We start from the raw sequence: 16,071 nt of genomic DNA, 5'->3' as shown, positions 1-16,071 counted from the left end.
CCTTATCCAGTTCAATCCTCGACTAAACTCACTTACTGATGAGTCAAGAAACTGATAAAGCGTCCTGAATCATGTCTTGAAGCGTTTAGGAGCCATATGTCCGTTTGTAATTTTATGTCCCGCGGGCCGATCCGCAAAGGCCTACATGTTTTGCGGTACGGGTTTGGTCAGCCATTTTGAGGACCGCAGCCCGCGCGGGCCTGATCCGCCGTGACCCGCTCGAAGACGAGCCCGCTGCGGTACAGGACGGGACGGGACGGATCAACCTGTTTGACATTCCTACTCTAAAGGAAACGCGGATATTTTTTGTAAATCCGAACCGGTTGGATTCTAGTGAACCGTTTTGGTTTAAGCCAGATAACCGTTTAATTTCGGTTCGGTTCGGCAAAACATGTGAGTTTGCTCTAAGAGAAAAGCGGATCCTTTTTTGGGCTTTTAGTAAACCCGAGCCGACTTGATTCAGCTAAATAACCGGATGATTTCTGTTCGGTTCGGCAAAACATGTGAGTTTGCTCTAAGAGAAAATTGGATCCTTTTTGGGCTTTTAGTAAACCCGAGCCGACTTGATTCAGCTAAATAACTGGATGATTTCGGTTCGGTTCGGCAAAACATGTGAGTTTGCTCTAAGAGAAAAGCGGGTCTCTTTTTGGGCTTTTAGTAAACCCGAGCCGACTTGATTCAGCTAAATAACTGGATGATTTCGGTTCGGTTCGGCAAAACATGTGAGTTTGCTCTAAGAGAAAAGCGGGTCTCTTTTTGGGCTTTTAGTAAACCCGAGCCGACTTGATTCAGCTAAATAACCGGATGATTTCGTTCGGTTTGTTCGGTTCAATTGCTTGTTTGCTTTGATGGAGAAGCTCATACTTTTCTCTAAGGTGAGATTCAAAATTGATTCAACTCATTTTGCTCTTAATGAAAACAATGCTACAGTTGCTGAGGTACGTCTATTGTTGTCTTCTTCTTCATCTCATTTAGTTTTCTAGATTTGTTTTTTCTTTGGGTCAAAATGTTAAAATTTATAACTATTTTCTGAGTTTTACATGTTGCAAGACCAACTTATTACAATAGGAAGTAAGAAAACTGAAAAATAACATTAGCTAAACGGTCAATAAACCAGATAGCACCAGCATAAGAACACTCAAAGAAGAGATGCTGGTGAGATTCAACTTGAGAAGAACACAACACACACATATCAGGAACAACTGGTCCCCCAAGAGATTAATCTCAATCTTTAGTGGGAAGTCTCCTTAACATAGACAACCAGGTGATAAAGGAGCAGCGGGAAATTTCTTCCCTGAACCAGACTACTTCATGCCACTCAACCGTTGGAGAGCGTTGACGCAATATGTTCCAAGTGACTAAAGAAGAAAAAGTGGCACTGAATCCACCTGTATGAAACCTCCACAAGTAAGTGTATGTGGCTGATGGAACCACTCTAGTTGATAGCACAATTTGCAGTGTCACTGCATTATCACTTCTCACACAAACATTGGTAAATAGAAGAAGAAAAAACGAAATTTATTTTACTAGCTGCTTTATTTTTCACCATTTATTTTCAATGTGTGTTTGCATCTATTTCTATCCCATTTTTGCAATTCCCTTTATGTAACATTCATGCTACTATGTGATTTGTTACATCGTTGATTAAATCATATATTTCTTTTTGATTAAAAAAAATTTCCGATTTCTTAAGTGTGGAAAATCTAATAGAATATGAGGAGGACATAAATTAAATACACGAATTTGAATAAAAAGATTTCACCTTGAATGTATTATGAACCAATAATCCAAAGTATCATCATGAATGTGGAATGTATTAAACACACGAATTTGAACCATGAAATTCAACCTTCAACGAGCCTTTGATCGTTTAGAATGTTATCACAAGTGAAAGAAAATAAATTATATATATGAAAATGAACAACCAAATTCCCAATACACTCATAAAAAAGTCTGATAAATATCTAATCTATCATAATAATATTTCACTACAAAAATTTGTTGGAAATTATTTGTCATTTGTGTTCCTTTATTGTAAAAATGATGGTTTTGGGTTTTTGAACTCTAAGATATTCACAAGTTTGTGACTAACCCATTATTGCTAATATTAAACAAGTTATCTTGAAATGTAAGGTTTTGTCAAGATTCTAAGCTGACAAATCTAAACAATCTTTTTAATCAAGTGGAGATAACATAATGATAGAAATGAAATTTGGAAACCGTAAACTTATTAGCTTGGATTTAAATCTTGTCATGAACTAAATTTGTACACCAAATTTGTCATGACCTCATCATTGCTTATGTTAAACGTAACAGTTCACTCGTGAACATGCACAATGGACCCAACGAGAGTTTCATGATGACGAATACAAGGCAAAGGCGAGTCCCCAGAAGACCACAGTGACCAAAGGTATGCTCATATTTTCTTATAACTTGATGCCACTTATCACAACTCATCTTGTCCTGGGTGTGTGAACTTGAGGTAAATTTAAGATAATATATTCTTTCTATTATTATTATAATCCTATTGACTGTAATATTTGTATTTTTTTGGGGTGATTGAAGGATAACCAAGAAGTTACTGGAACTCCCACAGATCGAGCTCTATTTAAATGGGCCATACATGTTATATTTCTAATTTGTTCTTTCATTGTATATAAGTTGTATTAACAACTAATTATTATGAAACCTCGCAGCTGGAAAAGGATATGAATTCCACTTACAGCCGGTCCAACTCTAAGATCATAAAAGGCCCATGCAACAAAAAGGGTTTCTAAAAGGCTAAATATCCTTCTCTAGAATCTAAAGGGATAGTTCGAGCCCATGGCGGTGCGTTAGACAGTGTATGTATTTCATTTTTATCATTCTACTTTTTGAGTTCTGTTTTTTTTTTCTGGATCTACCTGTAATAAACTTTATATTTCTTTCTTAGGGACATGGCATTAAGATTCATTGGAAGGGTAAAGCTGAGTTTATTTTGGATAAATGCACACTATATCAATTGTTTATAAGAAAACTAACCTTTTTCTTTTGATCTCACATGAAAACGTCTTCCGAAGAACAAGAATTTGAGAAGCTTACTCGAGAGGCTGAAATCCTATAAAGTTGAGATCCTTATGTAATTAAGGAGGATGATAAAGAAGAAGATACTTAATTAGTAACTCATTGAGTCTTGGGGATGTTAATTAAAGCATTAAGTCTTGAGAGTTTTTTTAGTTGTACTACATTTGAAAGTGTAAGATATGCTGAAAGAGTTGAAATCTTTTTGGAGTTCAAAACAATAGAAAAATGTCGTCTCTTGTTATGCAGTGTTTACGTTCCAATTGATCCTCATATTTTTAGTGGTAAGTCTATCATTGCATAAATTATCAATATATATGATCGATTGTTAGATACAACAACAATTAGCATGTTCTTGTTTGAATCTCAATACTGGATTGTGAGGTATGATTTTCTAGCCAAGCCACTGCATTACATCCATCATGTTCTTTCGCCATCTTAGAAGGGAGGAGCAAGTGTATTCCTTGTGCATTGTAAAAACGTTCGTTGTCTTTTTTTTTGTTAAGATCTTTATTTGTGTGTTAAAATAAGATAAGTGTTAATCATGTATCATGGCGAAATATCTCTAAGAAAAATGGTGTTGAAAGAGAAGGAACTTAAGAAAGTTCAATCGCTAGTGGTAATAATTTTCATTTTTTCGTGGGTTCATCAAATTGTATTGTTTATTTTATAAGAAAATATGTATCTTTTTCTTTCGATCTTAAAGAAAAAATATGTTGCCAAGGAGGAGATGTTGAGAAGCTTAGCTTTGGAATCTTCAATGCTCAATTCCATTTTTCTCTAGGTCCAAATTCGTAGGATTTCTTTATAATTCTTTACAACGTGATCATGTAATATGTAGTATAATGCCATATGTAAATGAATTGTTTATCCCTTATATTTTCATACAATAAAAAATGGTTCTTTCATTTCAGTACAACATTTTGACAAAAAACTATACCTACACTATATTATGCATTTGAAAATCAAATGATTCTTTTCTTTTTCATGGTGTATATATTACTTTTTTTTTCTTTACATGTAACAATAAATAGATAGATAACGAGTTAGTTGTTAAAAAAAAGGAGAAATGACCTCAAATTACGTGTTCTCGTTCCCAAACTAGCTCACAGGGGTACAACCATTTCAGTTCCATATGATTTGTGCATGAATCCAGTTGAAACTTATAGGAGCCTACACAGTTGGTGATGCTAGAAGATGGTAGTTGGTGTTGACATCATGATGATAGTATGATTTTATTGGTGGAACCGAGATAAACCGGATAAAAAGATTATTATATAGATTACCAGTGACGATTTAGCCGGTTGAACCGGCCGGTTTGTTGTTTCCAAAAGAGAGAGGGTTGGGCGAGAGTAGGAGGCGGAAGGGAGAAAAAAAAAAATGCGGAGCACACCACCGTTGGCGACGACGGAGATATCTCCAGCGGCTTTGATCAACTACAACCGCTTCTCCTCCTCCTCTTCAGGAATCTCTCACTTCTCTCCTCCGAGAAACCACTCGTCTCTCTTCCTCCTCTCCCCGACGGGCTCTGTTTCTCACACTCCGTCTTCAAAATCAGGTTTCTGATCCACTTTTAGGCTTTGAGAACTCAAGAGTTGGACCCACCATTCAAAGTAGGGAACTTTTTGATGTTTTTGATTCAAAGTTGCTCTCTTTATGTATATGTTTGTATGGTCTTTTTTTTTTAATTAGGAGTAAAGGTTTGATTTTTCATCAGTGGATGATAAAGTTATATTCTTTATGGATATGTTTGTGTATTAGGAGAACATGATTGGGTTTTGATTCATAAAGTTGCTCTCTTTGTGTGTGTAGTAGGAGTATGCAATGCAAGTCAAATAGCTGATCTTTTCCCAGCGGTTTCACCTGAGATCGTTGTACGGGAAGCGAGGTTGGAGGATTGCTGGGAAGTGGCTGAGACTCATTGCAGCTCCTTCTTCCCTGGATACTCGTTCCCTCTTGATATTGTCCTGAGAGTCGATAGGTTGATGGCGATGATAATGGGGTTCTCTGTTCCACCAGGGTGCCAGAGGATCTGCTTAGTCGCTGTGATAGGTAGCTCGGTTGATGAAACCATCTGCATCGGTAGCCAAGGTTTCAAGATTGGTGCTTTCGATGCAAAGATTAGTCTTAGCAAAGGCTATGTAGCTGGGATCTTGACTGTTGATACCGTCGCGGATTACCTTCCAAGGAAAGGTCCTCTCCGCCAGAGAAGGTTTGCTTGGTGGTGGTGGTTGGAACGGTTGGTTGATACTCTTGGTTTTGTTCATTCATATATTGCCCCTTTGTGTTTCAGGACGGGGATTGCTTACATATCGAACGTGGCGGTTAGAGAGAGTTTTCGGCGCAAGGGGATAGCAAAGAGACTCATATGGAAAGCAGAGGCTTTAGCTAAGAGCTGGGGGTGTCGAGCTGTTGGACTTCACTGTGAGCTCAGCAACTTAGGAGCCACTAAACTTTATAAAGATCAAGGTTACAGAAGCATCAAGATCCCTGAAGGAGCGAGTTGGCCACAGCCAAAGACATCTCCTGACACCAGGTTTAACTTCATGATGAAGCTTTTGAACAACAACACTGCCCAGACTCTTGAACAGTTCCGGTAATAGGGATAAACAAACAACAATGCTCTCATTATGTAAATATGTTGGTGGGTCTTAAGTTTTGGAAGTCTTGCAGTCACTGTCTATAATACTTTCCAGCAAATTAAATACGCTTTTTAAAGTTATAATACGCTTTTGAAATGTACAGAGTTTTTCTTCAAAATTTCTTAAGTCGTGGCAGTCATTTTGTTACATTTACATACAATACATCAGTTACTAACTTGAACAAACAGAAATTAAAAGTTTTCTAGAAAGAGATCCACCAAAGACACGTTTCAGTAGAACTTATCTACATGAAAAAAATACAAAAAGTAGTTAAGCTCATATTAATCCAAAACCACTACAAATTATATAGAACTAGTAGGTTATATATGTATATATATTGAAGTTCTAGTATTGTATTTGTTCTTAACAAACACAATTTTTCATACCCACCAAAAGTCACAGATGCGATTGCAATATAAATTTTATTCGATACGTTGTTCTACAAGAACAAGAGATGAGAAATTGCCGTTAAAACAAAACAAAACAAAAACTCTAAATTCCACTTCATTTGAGGATTATGACCACTTATACTCTAACTTGGGAGTTTCTTTACCATGTGTAAAGTAAATTCCATCTTCTCTAGCATCCCAAAAATTCTTCTTGCCGTAATGAACTATGAAACCACCACCTTCATATGCTCTAAAGCTTGCCTGATGAATGAAACCCTGTCCCTGCGCTAAGGTACAATCGAATTTGGTCTTGAAGATACTGTCATTAAAACTAAAATCAAAGGTTTGTCCAGGCTTCAAATCGTGGACGCCTAGAAAGTCATCTTTTGATGAACAATCGACCCTGAGAATATTGTTGGGACCAAGAGAGTTTTTGACGTGTACGGAGTTTTTCTCCATCAATCCCGCATTATTTAACCCCACGCACAATGTAATGATAAGCAAAAAGCACCAGAGACGACTCATGTTTCCGTAGTATCTTTTTTATGCAATTGAAAGATAAAATGTGCCAGTTTATAGAGACCATGGGCTGTCATTTAAAGTAGTAAATATATTATGGTTATTAATTTGTGTCGTAACTGTAGTGTATCCATTTTTCTGGTCAAAGAATCCAAATAGAAATGGAATTTTGTTATATAAAATTATACGTTCTGGTCAGAGTCTTACATGTTCATTTTTCCTAAATAAAACTTCCTTTTATTTGTATTATTTGATCAGGAAGAAAGAATATAATAATACTCTTTCTATTTCAAAAGATGTATACTTTTGAGTTTTTACACATGTATATTAATAAAATATATTGAATTTATTACAATTTTTTTTGTTGTGAAATTTTGAAAACGGAGGGAGTACAATTAAAAAATACATAGTTTCTATTTGTTATGAAATATATTAGTAGTTGACAAAAAAAAACGAAATATATTAGTAGTATAATCTTTCATTAAATACCATATTTGATCTTAAAATATTTATGATTCATCTCTAATAGACTGGTAAAAAAAATTGGCTGACATTTTTGTTCTTTTTTGTAAAATGAATCTTGAGAATTAAAGTGGTATCTTGACATGTGATTCAAAAAAAAAAAAAAGTGGTCTCTTGACAAGGAGGCGATTTGATTTCTCCCAAAAGAATTATCAGTGATATGTGACAAAGAAGAAATGAGCTAAGACAAGCTTCCTTTTGTATACTTCTCCATAATCTTAGGTTAAAACACTTTCTTCTACATTTCTTACAACCACATTGGCCTAAATAAACTCTGTTATTGAAGCTTCTAGTGCTCTGTTTTATTGAAAAAACTTGCGATCGCATTTATGTAGTTTTACTTCAAATTACCATCTTTCCCAATAAAATAGAATGCGTATATGTCACAAAATGTATATATCTTTATCATCAAGACTTGATACCAAGAATGCCAACAGGAAAAGTATATACAGTATTCCAAAACCAATCAAAGTTCAGATTTGCCAAAAAAAAATTCATATCATACATCTAATATTGGCCTTCCATGCTCATGAACATGAATGGATCGTCAAAAAAAAAAAAGAACATGAATGGATCAGTTCAAGTTGTTCAGAAACCTAGTGCAAATGCTTCGAGAACAGAGTGTTCTAGGCATTATATATATACTTCCTTATCCTCTAGCTTAAAACGAGGGTTATTAATCTAGGAGATTTGACAGAATGAATAAAACTGAAGTGATGGTAAAAGTCAAATCCAATTTTCTTCCAGTTTACTCTTTGATTTTTCATCATATATTTTCCTTAAAAACTCTACAGAATTGTTAAAATTATTAACCATTTAGACATGACATCAGCAGATGACACAAAGAACAACTCGAGTTGCTATATTAAGACAAAGAAGAGAAGAAGATAAGTTTTCACAAAAGAGGTATTATCATCTAAACTATTGGGACCGTTCTACTATCGCTGTTGCTGTTCTCATTCTCCTCATTTTCACCGGACATTTCCTCAAGTGACTTCCCTTTAGATTCAGGCACCAAGAAAGTAAACAGAATGCCCAAGAAGTTAACCACACCTAACACGATAAGAGAGTTCTTGACCCCAATCCCTGGAGGGTATCCTGCGTCCGTCTTGGCCTTGTCTGGACTTTGTGCCAAGTACAAGAACCCGAAAGCACCAACCATCGCACCTAACTTTCCTGATGCTGCAGAGATACCATGGCACGTGGATCTGAACCGGGCCGGGAAGATCTCGGCCGGTACAACGAAGGTTGTAGCATTAGGTCCAAAGTTGGCGAAAAAGAACGTTAATGAGTACATGACAACGAATCCGATTCGGTTCTCCTTGTGAGTCCAGTGGTTGTAAGGAATAGCCAGAGCAAACATAAAGACCGTCATGAAGAAGAATCCCATTAGCTGAATGGCAAATCTTCCAATGACGTCGATGAAAGCAACTGTGAACCAGTAGCCTGGTACCGTGCTGCACAAGGCAATTAGGGTTTGAGCACGCGCGATCTTGAACACTTCTTGAATCGCGTTCATGGTTTGCGCCGGAGGGATCCATCCGATTGCGCTGAAAATATCTTTTTGAAATAGGTTTTGACTGTAGAAAGCGATGTCGAGGAGGAACCAGGTTGATGTTGTGCCTAGCAAATGAAGTCCATGGCGTTTCATGAATTCCTTGGAGAACAAGGAAAAGGCTTTGGACTTGTCCTTTGAGATCTCTTCTACTTTCTGTTGTTCTGCCTCTATCTCAACTTGGAGAACCCTAGACATGTCTGAAGCAGCTTGCTTTGCGTCTTTAGCAACCAAAGCTGTGTACCTTGCTGTCTCCGGCATCTTTGACCTAGAATAATACGTCATTGCAGCTGGGATAGCACCAACCATCAAGATTATACGCCACACAAAATCTGCTTGGGATACCGTGGACCCCAAGGCATCATCCGCATAGGCCGGGGCAGGGAACTGAGCTTCAAAAGCAGAGGAGATAATAATAGCGAAGATTCCACCAGCCATGATCCCAAACCCTTGCATGGCGAAAACCGCAGCGATAAACGCCCCACGAGTCTTCTTGTTAGCGTATTCAGACATGATCGTTGCAGACAAAGGGTAGTCACCACCAATCCCAAACCCTAGCCAAAACCTAAAAAAGCAGAGCGTGGCCATCACTGCTTTTGGCTCGTGTCCGAAAGAGAGACCGGATGCTATAGAGCAGATGACCATGACCATCAACGTCATACCATAAACTTTCTTCCTCCCGAGCTTGTCACCAAGCCACCCAAAGAAGAGCTGGCCAGCGAGGGTTCCACAGAAGGCAACGCCGTTAACGGCAGCAGCAACGTTTGGAGGGAGAGTTCCAGGCTTCGGGGAGCCTGGTACGTGGTAGTATATGCGGCCGAGGAGCTTCGTGACAAGAGAGATGCAGAAGAGATCGTAAGCATCGGTGAAGAATCCCATTCCGGCAATTATAATCGCCGTAAAGTGGTACCATTGTGTCTTCGCTACATCAAGTGCATTCAGCACTTGTAACTGATCCCTTGCCATTATTCTTCACCTCTGTAATTTCATCATCAAAAACTTAATATTAGTAACATATTTGGGCGTTATAAGATCGACTTATGAATCATATAGAACGATTGAACGAAATATGTGGGATATATGTCTAACTTAGAAAGAAACCGTTCTGAATGTAGTACCAAATTTTTGTTTTTTATCAATTATAAAAACCACTTGACCAAAATATTTTAAATATTACCATACTAAAGGTAATCATATATATAATTGAATGATTGTAGATTTTCAAATAGTAGTATAAATATATCTTTCATTTACTTGTATGTCCAAAACAAGAAAGAGTTTGTTACAAACATTAAAGCATTTACCTAACTTGGAACTACGTTAGGCAATTTGAAAAGCAAATAGAATGAAACAGTTAAACCCGCTTGAATTTCATGTAAGATTAAAATTACTATGGATTTTATTTTGGCTTTTTCATATCGTTGATATTCACAATTACAAGCCATAAAGTATGTTGACGTCGATCGAGTCAGATAGAAAAAGTAAGGTGTGTTGACCAAAAGTGAGGTAACTTGCAATTTTAAGGCATTAGCATAGCAAACTACATGTTTATATTTTGCTAGAAAAGTTATGAAGTAACGTCAAGTAATTTTTATATAGACGTACTTTTAAGCATTTATAAAATATAAAAACAAATAAAAGAAAATTAAGTGATATTTAAGTCAAAAGTGTTTTAAAGGTGTAAACGATATTATATGGACATGAATATAATTTTGTGTAACTTGTATTCAAATAATTGATTCCTAATTTATCAACTCTAAAAAAAATTCAAAATAATAATTCATTTCCTATTATTTTTGTTTCTTGACGTCGACATAATCTATATTTCGGTCTATATATGAATTTTCAACGAATTCTATTTTGTATTTATTCTAGTTACCCACAAACGTTGACTTGTGATATCTGAATCTGAACAAGAGGAGACAAACATGGATGTGAGAGTAGGATAGCGAGTTGTATTAATTGCGGACACACTTATATTTTTTCTCTTATTGAAAAAATCTTTTTAAAATTTTATTTTTGTTATTAGTTTGTTAGTGAATAATTTGATCCATGCATTAAAAATATCTTCTGTTCATGAGGGAAAAAATCCGGCAAATACTTTTCAAGAAAACGTATCCTAAATATATTTTTTTTCGTAAAAACGTATCCTAATTAATGATCCAAGATAATTGGAAAGACACAATTTTATTTAAAAAATCTATAATAAGAGAAAACACAAACAAATGAAATTAAGATTGTACTAAAATCACTACTGACAAAAGACCAAACCGAGATAGAAGAGGCAGAGGGAGACAACAACATAACCAAAAACAATATCGTCCTAACTCCTAACTAACATCATTTTGCATCCATACAAGAAAATATAATAAAATAGGAGTTCATCAAACTATACATAAACATCCAGAAATATAATTGGAAAGAAAGACTTACATGATGAGTATACAACAATCTTCTTTCTGTGTAGGTGGGATTTGATCTGCTCAAGTGTTTGAAGTATATACCAGAAGAGTATAGAGAAAGAGAGGTTCTTAAGTTCTCTTTATTTCAGGGAGATGTAGAGAGAGATGGAGAGGAAGTGAAACGAGCGCTGAAGCTGCCAATGAACACGGACAGAGTGCATACGTTTTGAAACGCATTTATAAGCGACTCTATACGAGATATTCCATTTTCTGTTTCGGTATATTCTCTATCCAACGACGCCGTTTCGGTTATCTTCAAGAGTCTTCATTTCTTTTTTTACCAACTTTTATTTTACTTTCGTTTTTTTGGGGTCAATGTTTTAGTTTTACTTCGTTTAATTATTAGGACAGGCTGCTTATGTGTTTGCTGTAATTATTCTTTTATTAACTAAAAACAGCTGTTCCATTATACTCTCTCTGTTCCATATTATAGGTAGTTTTAGTTAAAAACACTAATATTAAAAAATTGTTGCTTTTGTAAAAAAAAATAATTAATAAATTTAACATATTATAAAAAAGCTAGCATTATTTAATTGGTTACACAATATCCAATAAAGAAAAAATGTACATTGAAATATGAAAATTACTTATATTGTGAAACAAATATTTTTTTTGCTAAAACTACTTATAATATAAAACAGAGGGAGTAATAAATAGCAAGTTTTTGTTTCCTTACACGTAGTTGACCATGACTTGTTTTTACATATACGGAGCTTTAAAATGCTTGGAAAACGGAAATAATTTAAATTTTGGGCTCATCGCCACCATTTAATGCAATCACTAGCTACATATTCCCTTGCATACGGTATAGGCAGATATAAATTTCAAGTACAAATAAACTAGTCAAATCAGGTAAATAAAAACAAAATGGATACAATAATTAGTATAATAAAATGGATCCAATTAGCAGCGTGGTCAAAGTTTGATAACTTGTTAAAAATGTATATTATGCTTGTCAAATTCGAGATTACCAATTAATTGAAACATAAACTATTATCAAAAAAATAACACGCTATCTTAAAAGATTTTAATAATATATTTGATTTAAATAAAAATAAACCAAGTGACGTGACCAGAATAATTTAGAAGAAGAAGACAAGATTGACACAACAGTTGCAATCTTCGCAACTTATACCCACAGAAAATTGTGGGAAATTGTTTAGTGACTTTTTGATATGTACGCAACTTTTAGTACAAGCGAAGAAGCAGTAACTGCATCATATGTATATCTACAGACACAGACTCCAATGTCAATAGTATTTAATAGTGTAATATTATTGGGTGTCAGGGTAAGGCTCACGACTTGTGGCATGGTCTGTTTTTTTCTTTTTTTTTCGTAGTCTGATAAGTAAGAGACTTTAATGCACTTCCAGGAATATAAAGTGTATCTTGCTTTAGCCCAGCGAGTTAGTTTCTTTTCCGTGATCCAACAAGTCCTTTTTATGGCATATATCAATTTCCATCAAGAGGCAGAATTCTCCGATGTTAGTTTGGTCATTGGAATCACGTAGCTAATCCCTTTCGATTACGTAGCAAAAAACAAAAACTAGGTTGAAATTGTAACGCATACTAAATTTTATGTCAGAAGATCATATAAACACAACAAATTACCTACAAATGTGTGAGCTACATATTTTGTTTGTGCTACAGATTTTCAAGATTCTTTTCTGGCGTTTTTTTACACTAAATAAGTTGTTTTGTGTATTTTTTTTAATCCGACTGAGCCGGGACTTAACCAGCAATCTTATAGTAGGCATGATTAAGAAATCAAACTGATAAAGGAATTAGTACAAAATAGAAAAAAATAAGGAAATCTGGAACTAGAAACCAAAACAACCTGATAGACGAAACTTTAGCGGTCGACGATCCAAGACCACCGCATCCGCTGAAAATAAGCGGCCGCAGTAAAACTCCGTGTCACAAAAACCATCACCAGAGTCTATCAAGTAAAAGTTACGTACATGCATCTCTCTCACGGTAAAAAATGATATCTATATTCAAATTTTGTAAAAAAAAGAAGTGTTCGATTAATGATTGTGAGCCCAAAGACAAAAACATGTTTACGAAACGAACAAATGTATGTTCATTACCTTGTTTATTGCTTATAAATTATTAGTAATATTTTAGACATTTGGTGAAAATTCATTTCAATTAATTTAATTTTGACAGTGATATATTAGTAGCCTAGTAGGACCCGACGATAGTATTGTATCCTTCGTTTTCCTTCCCGCTAAAGACGTGACAACGAAAACAAAATTTAAAATTGATAGCTTGACGTACATCACATAGTTTACAAATCAAATGGTGATGTCTTTGGTATTGACATCCTACGTCCATTTGTTGAAATGTCATTGCTTGTAAAGCTGACTTCTAAGTCCACAATTCCATCGCTCACATTGGACGGATCCTTTATTAAGAAAGGTTTAATCAGTTAATCACACTATTATTTTTATGACTAAATTAATCACACATTATTATGTCAATTATATGTCTGTTAGATTTTTTAAATGTAATAATTATTTATTTATCTGCAAACACACATGGACACCTTGTAAGCGAATCTTAGTTACTCTAGGAATTATCAAAAAAAGGAGAAATAAGAAAAACTGATAAAAGTTTGTTTAAAAAAAACTGATAGAAGTAAAGATAAGAAGGAAAAAATAAATTTTATGTGAGTTTTAATTTAGTCCACACCTAAATTATCTGAATTGCTGATAACTTTTCTAAATTTTAATGTCAGGTTACAGCAATAATAGAGTTGACGGGGATATGGTCAACTCTTTATGGCCCATATAACTAGGAGAGAAGGCGGATGCGTGCATGTGGTGATATTAATGACAAATTTATAGGGAATATTTCAATTTAGTAATTTGAAAATTTGGAAAGATTTATTTTAATTAATTTTAAATTATTTTAAATGAATTATACATGTTGCTGCGATTTAGTGACAACAATTATTTTTGAACAATGATCATAAGTCATAACCAGTTAATTTTGTTTAAGTCCAAATAATCTTTGTTTTGTAATGTAGACATAGTGGATCACTGATGACAAAATGTTTTTGTTCTGGAGACATAGTAAATCACTGATGACAAAATAGTTTTGTTCTGGAGACATAGTGAATCACTGATGACAAAACCTTCAAGTAAATAATTATAATTATTTGGTAAAGTGTTGACTCAAACGTTATTTTGTACTACTGGACAATGGCAAAAGGATTACCAAGCCCATTTTTCAAAGCCTAAACAAAATAATACTTGTACAACTATTGTTAAACGTGTAAAGGGAAAACATCTCAATCCCTACCAGTTAGTCCATTTAGATGATGTTCAAACAAGTACTGAGAATTTTATTTTTGAGAAGAGAAAAAAACTTTTTTTTTCTAAAATAAAGTAAAAATAAAAATAAAGTAAAAATACTTTAACTCTATTCTATTTTTCATTCTATAATGGATGATGAACAAAAAAAAATAGATTACTCCATTTAAGGAGTAAACATTTAAGGAGTAAACTCTATTATGCAATGAGATTTGAAGTTGGTTTGGAGAAATCCTTACTCTATTTTCACTTTTACTCAATTTTAAAGGAAAAAAATGGAATAAGATTGGAAATGCCTTCAGCTTATCACGTTTGGCGTGTCTTCCTCCTATGTTTTTCATAGAGCAGTAACTTTCTCCTTTGGAATTATGGCATCTCCAACGACTAACATCATTTTAGTGTCAAAACCACACTATTTTAGTGTAATTTCAATACTAAAATCAAGGTCTTTTCCAACCATAACACTAAACTTCACACTAAAACTATTTTATAATATTATGTGTATTAAGTTTTTTATTTATCATTTATTTAGTAATAAAATAAATGAATAGTATTTTGGTGGGATGAATACTGTTTTAGTGTGGTGAATAGTGTAACACCAAATTTAGTGTCAAATTTTAGTGTTGCACTAAAATAGTGTAATTTTTGCAGTTTCATTGAAAATGATTTGGTGCAAAAATCACACTAAAATAGTGTTTTGGAGTTCCATTGAAAATGGCCTTAAATTGCTTTATGATACAATATACGTTGGGAAACTCGTCACGTACCTATGCAGCATATGTGCGAAGAATGATGGTCTCTTTGCTCTAAGCCTCTAACATGGCGTAAAACTTTACCTCACGCAAACTTGGCATATAATATCAATACCAAACTCACGAAAATTCTTACTAAATTTTAGTTTTTGAATCCAAATGAATAAAAAGACTTGGAATTCAAAATGTTCTGTAATAGTAAACTGAAAGGCAGAGAAATCGTTGTGTGAATATTAAGGGCGACGAAAATGACTGATAGAGGCGGAAAAGTTGACAGTATTATGGTTGGGAGTTATTGTTCGACGTTTTTAACAAGAATAATACTTAAACTTTATAATATATATGCATATACGATTATGTACGAGACCATCTCCGATGAGACTTCTATTTTTTCTTCTATGATTTATACCAAAATAGAATAACTTTTTTATAGTGTAATTTTTGCTTTAATGGTGTTACTTTATAATAGAGTTACTCTATAATAGAATGAAATATATATCATAGAGTGAAGTATAGAGAAATGTCACTTTCTCATTTTAAATATAGAGTAAAATATGACATTCCTCTATAATATAGTAATTTTATTATAGGATAATACTATTGGAGAAAAAATTACACTATAAGAAAAAATAGACTGCCACTGTAGATGTCCTGAGGTTGGCGAAAAAGCCCGATAGTTCAGTTTACACACCCAACTTTTTCTTAGCGTATAGAACCTTACTTTTTGCTTAAACTCAAAATTGCTTATTCATCGACCGTTCATGGCATCAAAAAGGTGACGTGACGGAGTCGAAATTTCACGTATAATAGTTATTCGGCCTCCTGATTTTTTTTTTTTTTTTTTTTTTTTTTT

At 34.4% G+C, this 16,071-nt stretch overlaps 3 protein-coding genes across 5 annotated transcripts; 1 reads left to right on the top strand and 2 right to left on the bottom strand.

Annotated features, from left to right (window-relative positions):
- The first annotated feature begins 4,366 nt into the window (after nt 1–4,366).
- LOC106337441 lies at nt 4,367–5,823 on the top strand. Of its 2 annotated transcripts, none has more exons than XM_013776546.1 (3): nt 4,367–4,618; nt 4,876–5,272; nt 5,354–5,823. In XM_013776546.1, exons 1-3 carry the CDS (start codon nt 4,441–4,443, stop codon nt 5,658–5,660), a joined length of 882 nt encoding a protein of 293 aa, XP_013632000.1. In that variant the 5' UTR covers nt 4,367–4,440; the 3' UTR covers nt 5,661–5,823. The 2 variants fall into 2 exon arrangements, with proteins under 2 accessions (XP_013632000.1, XP_013631999.1); XM_013776545.1 differs by having other exon boundaries at nt 4,873–5,272.
- A 394-nt stretch (nt 5,824–6,217) lies between these two features.
- Nucleotides 6,218–6,616, bottom strand: LOC106339163. The gene has a single exon (XM_013777964.1). It carries the CDS (start codon nt 6,614–6,616, stop codon nt 6,218–6,220), a length of 399 nt encoding a protein of 132 aa, XP_013633418.1.
- Nucleotides 6,617–7,853: 1,237 nt separating this feature from the next.
- Nucleotides 7,854–11,527, bottom strand: LOC106336982 (inorganic phosphate transporter 1-4). Of its 2 annotated transcripts, none has more exons than XM_013775988.1 (2): nt 11,124–11,527; nt 7,854–9,665 (listed from the first exon to the last, which is right to left on the bottom strand). In XM_013775988.1, exon 2 carries the CDS (start codon nt 9,651–9,653, stop codon nt 8,049–8,051), a length of 1,605 nt encoding a protein of 534 aa, XP_013631442.1. In that variant the 5' UTR covers nt 9,654–9,665; nt 11,124–11,527; the 3' UTR covers nt 7,854–8,048. The 2 variants fall into 2 exon arrangements, with proteins under 2 accessions (XP_013631442.1, XP_013631441.1); XM_013775987.1 differs by having other exon boundaries at nt 11,121–11,526.
- Between the last annotated feature and the right edge of the window lie 4,544 nt (nt 11,528–16,071).

Source organism: Brassica oleracea, chromosome C4 (genome assembly GCF_000695525.1).
Source record: "Brassica oleracea var. oleracea cultivar TO1000 chromosome C4, BOL, whole genome shotgun sequence".
In the NCBI taxonomy this organism is placed as follows: Eukaryota; Viridiplantae; Streptophyta; class Magnoliopsida; order Brassicales; family Brassicaceae; genus Brassica; species Brassica oleracea.
This window is presented reverse-complemented; position numbering and strand designations above follow the sequence as displayed.